Here is a 10,568-nt window from a genome sequence, read left to right as displayed (position 1 = left end):
TCATTGAAACAGTTGGTGAATGACTTTATGGATAGACCATCTTATTATACACACCATTTCTTAAATGAATGTAACCTGTTCTCTGTGGGCTGAGAATGAATACAATCACTCATATCAAATAGTTTTGACCATAGCAGGAAGTCTGTATCTAAAAATCGTGCCTACAATTCATTCCTTGGCACAGCAGAACTGTCAACTCTTACTTAGCTACAATGGAAATAAAATCCTTTGGTGATGTGAGGGTCATTGAAATACATCCTTATTACAATAAACTCCAATGTTTAAAAAAATTATTCTTATTTTGGGCTATACCACAGTAAGAGCCAAGATTTTAAACTCTACTACATACAAAACAAACAAACAAACAAAAAGACTTAATATATTTATGTTCATTTAAGAAAATACTAGTAGTGATGTATTACTTTGAAATATACAGTTGCCGGGCAGTGATGGTGCATGCCTTTAATCCCAGCACTTGGGAGGCAGAGGCAGGCAGATTTCTGAGTTCGAGGCCAGCCTGGTCTGCAGAGTGAGTTCCAGGACAGCCAGAGCTATATAGAGAAACCCTGTCTCAAAAAAATTAAAAAAAAAAAATATTATACAGTTAATATGTTTGTAGTTATTTAAAATTTATATTGAGAAAAACGTATGTATTTTCAGTATTGCTGTAGAGAAGCATCTACATAAGACTGTTAAATGATTGTCGTTTTATATCAAATAACTTTTATAGTACTCATTTTTATTGTTATAATATTTTATAACTTTTAAGGAATATGACAAAAAAGATATTATAGGTATTGAAGGGGGGTCTCTGGGAGGAGCTGGGGTACAAAAGGAAAACAGGAATGTGATTTAATTCTATTTACTTAAAATATGTTTTTAAATGTTAACAAATTCAGATAAATTGAAATCATGTATCTTTTCTCATCATAATGCAATAAAGTAAAAAAAAAAAAAATAAGAATCCGTTTCAACTATTTGACTCTCCTCCCTATCTTTGGTTATGGGCTCTTGGCTTGACATCATAGAACCTTTGAAGTTGATATTGCAAGCAATTGCTATTACTTTATCTCAGGGCGCCCTCATGCTCCACCCCCAATTTCTTCCTATGAACCCATAACACATTATCCACATTGTACTAAAGATCCACCTTGCACCAATTATCTTTTTGGGAAGTTATACTAGTATCCCTGTCTCCAGAAGAGGACCTTTTCTACAATCATCTTCCCTCCGCCATCCTTCCTACCTCACACATATATTTAAAAAGTTAATTGTGGGGGGCTGGAGAGATGGCTCAGCAGGTAAAAGCATTGACTGCTCTTCCAGAGGTCCTGAGTTCAATTCCCAGCAACCACATGGTGGCTCACAACCATCCGTAATGAGATCTAACACCCTCTTCTGGTGTGTCTGAAGACAGCTACAGTGTATCCACAAAAAATAAATAAATAAATAAATCTTTAGAAAAAAAAGTTAGTTGTGGTCTTATTTTTTAATAATGAAGTGTATGTGTATATTTTTATAAATACAAGTACAAGTACAAACATACCATGCATCCATAACTTGTAAAAGTAACTTTTATTTGTCTTTAATTGTCTTCTTGGCGACTTGCTGCCTCTGTTGGCTAAACTTGGCCTAGTCCTGGAAGCTTCTAGCCTCCATACAATCTTATCTAGGCCTGGAATGTTTTCAGCTTCTGAAACTTACTTCTTGTAACATATAATAATAAACTGCATAATGACTAATTCAACAGATATGATGTGGTGGAAGCCTTAGCTGGTATAAATATATTCTTTGTAGTCAGCTCTGATACTACATTAGTCAGCTATTCATCACCATGATAAAGTATCTAAGACAAGTATCTAGTAAGATGAATGGTTTATCTTGGTTCATGCTTTCAGTTCATGGTCTTTTACTTGAGCTGGTAGCAGCAGAACCCATGCGGTAGAAGCACCTGGTAGAACAACTCTGTTTAATGTCAGCTAAGTAGCAAAAAGGGAAGATAGAGTAAGGGCCAACAATCCCTGTATCTCTCTCAAGGGAGATGTTAGCAATTCCTTGATGCTGGCTCAGCAGTTACCTAGCAACAGCTTGCATCTCTGACCACCAGGGAGCCAAGAGCCAGGCTTATAAGGACTACTCAGCCCCTCTCTCTCCCTCCCCCTTCTCTCCCTCTTTCCCTCCCACTCCCCTTCCTTTCTCCTTCCTTCCCTCCCTTCCTCCTTCCTATCCGTCTTCCCTCTCTCCCTCCTATCCTGCCTCCCATGTTCCCAGTCAGCCTCTTCCTGTCTTCCTTCCTTTCTCCTATCTCTTTCTGTCCTTCTCTGTCCTCCTTTCTCAGCCTCTACCTCTTTCCCTTCCCACCAATAAGCCTTCTTCATACTAAGTCTGTCACATGGCTTGATTGTTCAAGGGACATCTTGGCAGGGCCCACCAAGATGCTCCCTCCCACTGCAATATACCACATTTACAAAACACAACAATAATTGGTTCAGTTGTACCAACTGATCCTTCTTTCTACCTGCCTACTGCATGACTGTAGATTCCATTAAATATATCAACCACTAATGCAAGAGAAGTGCTCTCTAACACATGAAAATGCTATCCTGTGCAGTCCAAGAAGGCAGTCGTAGCGCTACTGGTACCCAGAATAAATGTATTCCAGTGTCTATGGGTGGGGTAGAGAGGTGCAGTCTAAGCTGCATCTAACCCCCCCTCCTGCCCCAGGGGAACTGGCGAGGGCACCAGACAGCTGTCCAGGACTCAGAGCACAATGCTAGGCTTCATGTCAGGGAAAGGCCAGCTGTGGAAGTCAACACAAAAAAAAAGAGAAGAGGTCTACTCCAGATAGCTATGTTAATTAAGACTTTTATTTATTCTTAGATGCAAATGAATTGCTAGGAACTTGAGAAAAACAACATAAAGTATGAAATGGACGAGATAATTAAATAAAACACTTGATTGTGGGACCAAATACATAAAAAATAGTAAGTGAAAAGAACTTTAAAATTAATATTCTAAGACAGACGTGAGAAGACATTGCATCATTTAAACATGTGGCTTTTAAAGAAAAAAGTACATTCAGAAATTAAGAAAAATTCTTAATAATTGCTGGATATTAAAGTAAAATTCTTAGGAGATTTGAAAGAAATCATTGAGAAAATAAGCTAGCATATGGGGGAAAGAGAGAGATTTTAAAAGGAGAGAGAGGATGAGAGAGATACAGGGAGGGGAGAGAGGGGAAGAGAAAGATTTTGGGAAGGAAAATCCATCAAAGCCACTATCTATCTGAAAGACACAGAATTTCAAAGTTAGAAGACGGGAAATAAAAGAATAGCCTGACGATTTCCCATGAGAAAGCTAAGAGTCCCCAGGTTGAACAACACACTGAGCGTGGTAAAGACCTGGGAAGTCAGACTGTTGGGAGATTCTTTGTCTAAAAGAGTCAAAAGCAGCTGGCAAGGAGTAAAGTAGCACAAGACCTAAGGGAAATTATAACAAAATCTTCAGAGCTAAAAAAGATCCTTGTGGAGCCAGAATCCCATAAGTGCCTCTAGGATTCAAAGATTGAGAGGCTTCACAGGCACCCTAGAAGCTTCATTGGATGATGTTCTCCTGTAGAGAGACCTAAGAAAGTTGAGAACACTAATTCTCTAACGTTTTTCCAAAAGGGCTCAGGAGATAGAATGTACAGTAAAGCATGAAACTAACAAGTAGAAAGAAAATGTTTTGGAGAAAAAAAAAATCCAAAACAGAAATACTGAAAATGTGAGAAGAACCAGGACAGGTCAGACAGAGCTTGAAGGCTTGACTGAGTCATTGTGATTGGCCACACTGGAGCAGCTCTGACCATCACCTCCATCTCCCAGCCGCTGCCACAGACCACAACCATATTCGTAACAGAGATACATCATTTATAACTTGACAGATGGAACATAGACATGTAAGTACATCAATCACTGGCAGATACAGATGAAACCACCAGAGAGGCCTCTGCAGAACAGGACTTCAGAGGAGAAAAAGGAAGAAAAAAAATGTTTGCTTCCACTTGTCCTTTTTTTTTTTTTGTCTCTTAAAAAAGTTGACGGTAAAATAAGACAGTGTTAATCTGGGATGTATTGGCGTGACACCGTTATCAACAGATTTGGTTTTCTTGCTGTTTTCCTGGAGCATCTATACTTCCTACAGTTAACCACATATCCCCATTTATCACTGGAAGCATCACAGTTCAGTGCATAGCAGAAAAACACAGCCATTTAATAATTCACTAAATACTCAATATTCTTTGGTCCGATCTGTGATTTCCTAGATTTTAGACAAAGACTTTCTAAAATTCAACTTTCTTTTTTGTGGTTGTTTATTTTTGATATTATATATTAATTGTGTTTCTCCCTCCTCTTTCCTCCCCCCAAACCCTTCCACATTCCCTTCCCTAATCTCGTATTTGTGTGTACATATATATTCCTAAACATAACCTGCTGAATCCATGCAATGTTACTTCTGTGTATGTCAAATTCAGCTTTCCATAAAACTATGCATCTCCTTGGTATTGGAAAGACTGTTTATTAGTACTTAATTCTCCCCCTCTGCAAGGCCCTCTTTTCTCAGAGCTCTGTGAATGATACCTACAGCAGCCAGATCTGCCCTAGCCCTGAGGGTTCCTACTTCCACCCTCTCCTAACACACAGGGACACCTCCTTCAGTTCCAGAGTTTTCAGGGGTTACCTTCACCAGAAGCCTGCTTACCATGAGACAGCATTTTTACTGGATTTCCCCCCCTGTTTACTTAGCTAAACCCTTTCACCCTGGAATAAATTCTTATCTCAGTCTTACTTATTAAAACTCTTCAGGACATGTTGAGCAATGTTTTATCGCATAAGCCTGTAATGATCCCTATATCTTACTGGCTTGAGCTCAAGTTTGTTTTTCTGTACCTCGTCCTCTGACTTTAGCATTTCCACAGCCATCAAATATTTGTTTTTAAGTTCAGTCTCCTTCATTGCCTCCTGTTTTCTGTGTCCTTCTCTAAAGATGAATCTTTAAATGAACCTAGGAAGTCAGTTACATTGTTGCTCAAACAGATTGACAAAGTCCAAATGAGATAGTGCCTTACTAAAGCAGAGCCAACTCAGGCAGCGAAGAAAGGAAAAGCAAAACAAAACAAAATGAAACAAACAAACAAAAAAACAGCCCAAAAGTAGGGAAAAGAAGAGGCTGAGACAGTAAACGACTGGATGGAGATTTTTCACAGAAAAATGACTTTAGGATGAATTATGCTTCTACTATTTGAGAGAAAGAACCAACCATTTTGAAATTTTTAAGAAGTTAAACCTACGCTTCTCACCCTCAGAATAAGGGTCAAAATATTAAAAACAAATTTTAAATGGATCTCAGACTAGATAAGATGTGGGTAGATGAGGAGTGGGGGGGGGCGGGGGAAACAACATTGCTCTTTCTTCTCTATAGAGATTTGTACTTTCAACTTAAACACATTTAAACAGTGTTAGCTCTCTATGTCTTCATAAAGTGGAATAATATTTAGCCATAAAAGGGGAATTATGCATTAAATATACTACAAAAATGAAGCTTGAAATAATATGCTAAGAGAAGCCAATCCTGAAAGACTACATACAGCACGGTTCCCTTAATATATCAGAGACAACGAGGAAATTAGTTTCACTGAGAGGTAAGAGAAACAGAGACTAAAGGATTTCTTTCTCCTCAAGTGACTAGAACTGTTCTAAGGTGGACCATGGTGAGACTGCCCAAATCTGTGGGGAAAAAAAAAACCTCAAAACAAAAACAAAAACAAAAAAACTCCCTCAATTGTATTTAAATGGAAAAATTATATTGTACATGAACCATATCCCAAAAAGTAGATTTTTAAAACTTACAGATCTTAGTAGGATTAGAGTCTGATTTGTACACTGCCCATTCTCTCCTTGGAAACTCAAGAAAAATGGAAGAAACCTCCTGAATTAACTGACAGTAACTACAAAGATACTAAAGCATGACGCCAGATGTTGTCTAACACGTGCTCTCCACTCGGACGGCATAACTAGGGTGCATTTGTTACCCAACACTGAACCAATGTGGGGGAGATCGGCCTGAGTGCTTCGTCCGGTGCGAGGCACCTAAAGCGACAAATGGGACAGTGACCCTGCCTAAGTTCTCAAAGGGTATTCTTTTCCTTTTGAAAGTTTGACAAAAACCCACTCCCAGCCCGCAACCTCAGCTAACACCCCTATCTTGTAGCTCCTAGCCCCAGCTCCATGCCAGGGTCCACATGACCCCTACTGTCATTACCTTTCAATCCCAAGATAACAATAGGCCACAAGTACATAAACTCACCAAATAAGAAACTCTAAAAACCTTTTAAGAGGACAAAAAGAAGAAGGGATGAAAAGCAGTAAAGGAAGCACATGGTAGGTTTTATAAGGCGACTTCACAGTATCGCCAGACCGCCTACCTCGCTGGTTACTAAAGCTGCCTGAGATCTACTTCTTTCATTCTCTGGGGAATCTCTGCTGTAGCCTGTGATCTTCCCATTCCTTCCCTGCTGCCACTGGTCACTGTGCATACTAACCCTTCTTTCCACCATGAGCGTTCATCATGATTAGTGTAATGTAGCGTACCTTTGGAAAAATGTAAAACCCCACTTCCGGTCTAAGTTTTGAGTAGTAAGTGACTATTGGGTGTTGGGGCAAAAGATATGCTATATAGTTCATTTGCATCTCAGGGTAGGTACTGACTGAATAACAGCCTCCTGATTTATTAGAGAAGTTTAAAGAGATTCATGCCTCAGACCCATAAAAGAGAACACTAATTTGATCCCTCATTTGTGCTCAGGGAACTTAATATCCACAAGAATTCAGGGTCACTCTTCTCATACCAAAATCAAAGCTACTTTGGCTAAGAAATCTGGCCAGTGAGACATAGGCAGGACCATACCATGGCTCTACTTGAAGCAGGATTATCTGGCAAACTGGTTAGAGACTAGGACAAGGCCACTAACCCCAAAGAAAATGGCCCACCACTACACCAAGGGCCTAAGAGATTGAAAACAAGAAGTTACTGTACCTGCTTGGTAAGGTAGAACTTGGTTATGGAAGATCTCTTGGTCCTCGACCTGTATACACTGTAAAGTTGCCAAGGGGCCAAGAACCAAAGAAAGCCCAAGGGGATCCACGCAAGAACGGTTTGCTCAAAACACAGAGTCAGGTCAGCGTTTGGACTTTCCAGTAATGAGAGATTCTGGGGGACCAAAAGGGAAAGGCTGTTGGGTAGATACTTTTAAAAGATACCCCATTCTCCCAACATTCTCCACATGCTTCCAGTCAACTTGAATGAGACTCCACATTTACAATAATAACAAGCTTTACTTTTTAACTATTTTAACTATTTTAACTATTTTCAGGTTCATCATTAATGCAACATACTACACTAAAACATTTTTACCATCTAATGGCATTTAGTGGCTTTTCTCCGCTCAGAACGTATCCTTATGTGATTTTAAGTGAATTTCTACACTGACTAGTCTGCATAACGCTTACTAAAATATTTTCCAAATTATACAAAGAAGAAAGAGCATTCTTCTCTCCAAAAGGGAAAGTAGTTTCCCAGGTAGAAACAAGCTATGTGGTTTCTAGCACTATTTGAACACCCTGGTAGATCGTCTAACCTGCAGGCACTGGAGAGCGAGAGAGGGTGGTTAGGCATTCTAGGATGTTAGCCTATGATGGCTGAGAAGGCTTCTATCAAAACCAAGAGGACCTGGTACATTTCAGTGCCAAGATAGCAATGCACTGTTGGACAGGAAACATGTTTTTGGTTTCTGTTTGTTTGTTTGTTTTTTTCGAGACAGGGTTTCTCTGTGCAGCCCTGGCTGTCCTGGAACTCACTCTGTAGACCAGGCTGGCCTCGAACTCAGAAATCCTGCCTCTGCCTCCCAAGTGCTGGGATTAAAGGCGTGTGCCACTACTGCCCGGCAGGAAACATGTTTTAAACAAGAGTTTCATATAATAAAGAGTCCTTACAGACAGTTGTGTGGACATAACAATTCCTGTATCGGGATCAGACAAAGGTAGACTTTCTATTTCCATAGATACTTTTAAACAGATCTAGTGGTACTGATGTTTTAAAGGAAAAGTTAAAGTGCCTGACAAGATGATTTCTAAAATCTAGAAGAATTCTAAAAAAGAATATCTCTCTCTCTCTCTCTCTTTTTCTCCCTCTCTCTCTCTCTCTCTCTTTTTCTCCCTCTCTCTCTCTCTCTCTCTCCAGGTTTTCTCTGTGCATCAGCCTTGGCTGTCCTAGAATTTGCCTCATAGACCAAGTTGGTCTTAAACACACAGAGATCTGCCTGCTTCTGTCTCCCAAGTGTTGGTATTAAAGGGGTGTGCCACCCTGTCCACCATGCCCACCATACCCACCATGCCCACCATACCCAGACGTCAAAGGGGATTCTCAAGAGCTGTTAGCTATCTTCTAATCATCTTCATGTCTTGGCCATGAAGGCATGGGGGTGTAAGTTCCTCTTAACACATTAAGGATTGTCTAACGTCTTTCCTGCTCCTCTCAACATTATGGAAGGTCACTAATTACACCAGTACACCCCAGATGGCTCAGACATATGCCTTCTCTTTTCCTCCTACCCTACACAGTGTGATTTAACAATTCCCTTCCTAGGACTGAAGAGATTGCATTTTTCTTTATTTCTCTGATAACAGACTCTTCTGCAGCTAGTCCAAGAAAATAATCTGCAATGCAATAAGCAAATGCTAAAGAAAAAATGGAATGCCTTTCCCAGGTATTATAATCATGTGGCTAAATGAAACTTTTTTTTTTTCTTAAAAAACAGAATTTTCGGCCGGGCAGTGGTGGTGCATGCCTTTAATCCCAGCACTTAGGAGGCAGAGACAGGTGGATTTCTGAGTTCGAGGCCAGCCTGGTCTGCAGAGTGAGTTCCAGGACAGCGTGGGCTACACAGAGAAACCCTATCTCGAAAATATCAAACAAATATAAATAAAATAAAATAAACAAGGTGATCTTTAAAAAAAAAAAACCAGAACTTTAGGCCAAATATACTTCTAAATTTACTGGTTCATACTGGTGGCCATGCTTGCCTGAGTTTGAGAAGAGGAAACCATGAGAATAAATGTAATTTCTCACCCAAAAAGTAGAGTTGCAGAAGTCATCCATAATGATTTCCAGTGCACTTCTGTTATGAAGACTCTCTATGATTGTCTTGTTTCTTCTTTACCTTTTGCCTCAAAGAGAGCAGATGTTAAGGAGCAATGTGTTTTCCTCATTCTCACTGCCCAGTTAAAGGCATGCCTCTTGACCTTTCATCCTGACAACTTAATAGTTAACTTTGCTGAATGTGCGCTATGGCATCCCAGTTACGGACATGTGACTGGGAATCACCAGGTACAGGGAGGTTTATCACTTCTCCAAAGCCCTGCCCCTGTAGTGTGACCAAATCTAGAAATAACCAATCAGAGACATTAATGCAGTTGGCAGGTCAGGAGCCTAGTACACATTTCCCACAAAACGACAGAGTGACCTATGCATCCCTATATGTGGGGTTTCACTTCAGTTTGAACTCAGTTAAGAGTTCACAGAGATGTTATTTAATAATAGTTATTATTAAATACCTATTCCTCTGATTTTTGTTTTGTTTTGTTTGAGACCAGGTTTCTCTGTGTAGCACTCTCTGTTCTGGAGCTCTGTAGACCAGGCTGGCCTCAAACTCACAGAGATCCACCTGCTGCTGCCTCCCAAGTTCTGGGATTAAAGGTATGCATCACTATGCCTGGCTCCTCTGAGTTTTTCAATAAGAACTTATAATAAATATAAAACATGGTTTAAAGTAACATAAACTTTGTTTGAAAAGGTCAAGTTATATAAAAGAGAAAAAGCATTGTAAACCAATGAACATAATTTGAGCAATAAAATGTTAGTCTTATTGGCAGGTTTAGGTAGTTTTTCTTTTATTTTCTGTTTGTTGTATTTTTTTATTTTTCATAGTTATCAAGTATTATTTGTGTAATAGCATTTAAAGGTGTGTAACAAAATGTATCATCTTGACTTGTTCTAAATATATAATTCAGCAGTGCCAAGTAGACTTATATTGCTAACCAATTTCTAGAACTTTTTACCTTGCAAAAGTGAAATTTTATGCCAACTGTGCATGGCCCCTCTCCCTCCAGTAAAGACATACTATTTGTTGGTAATATAAACAACTTAATATATTTTTTATTTATCTTGCTTTTGTTTTGCTTTGTTTGGGGGACAAGATCTCAGTGTGGAGCCCTGGAACTCATTATATAGGTCAGTCTGGGATGGAACTCACGGAGATCTGCCTGCCTTGTCTCCTGAGCACCACCACGCCTGGCTTATATTCTTGTTTATTCAAATAAGACATTATAAATGAGTTCTAATATTCAGCTTCTGAATTGTGTTTGTGTTGATTGCAAAACCAGTTCCACATAGTCCTCCAGTCTGTGGTGTTTGCCCTGTCAGCAGGCACGTCGACGCAGGGTGTTCTAATTAAAATGAGATCTGAAGAC

General features: G+C 39.5%; 1 protein-coding gene across 1 annotated transcript in view; it reads right to left on the bottom strand.

Annotated features, from left to right (window-relative positions):
* Window positions 1-9,294, bottom strand: part of Abcc2 (ATP binding cassette subfamily C member 2) — a 60,857-nt gene extending 51,563 nt beyond the window's left edge. Inside the window, exons 1-2 of the mRNA XM_031384837.1 lie at window positions 9,169-9,294; window positions 7,078-7,251 (exon numbers count right to left, since the gene is read on the bottom strand). Coding sequence (XP_031240697.1) covers window positions 7,078-7,251; window positions 9,169-9,198 — 204 coding nt within the window. The 5' untranslated portion in view covers window positions 9,199-9,294. The remainder of the gene's footprint in view (window positions 1-7,077; window positions 7,252-9,168) is intronic.
* Window positions 9,295-10,568: the final 1,274 nt, after the last annotated feature.

The sequence above is a fragment of the Mastomys coucha genome, unplaced genomic scaffold, assembly GCF_008632895.1.
Source record: "Mastomys coucha isolate ucsf_1 unplaced genomic scaffold, UCSF_Mcou_1 pScaffold21, whole genome shotgun sequence".
NCBI classification, from domain to species: Eukaryota; Metazoa; Chordata; class Mammalia; order Rodentia; family Muridae; genus Mastomys; species Mastomys coucha.
This window is presented reverse-complemented; position numbering and strand designations above follow the sequence as displayed.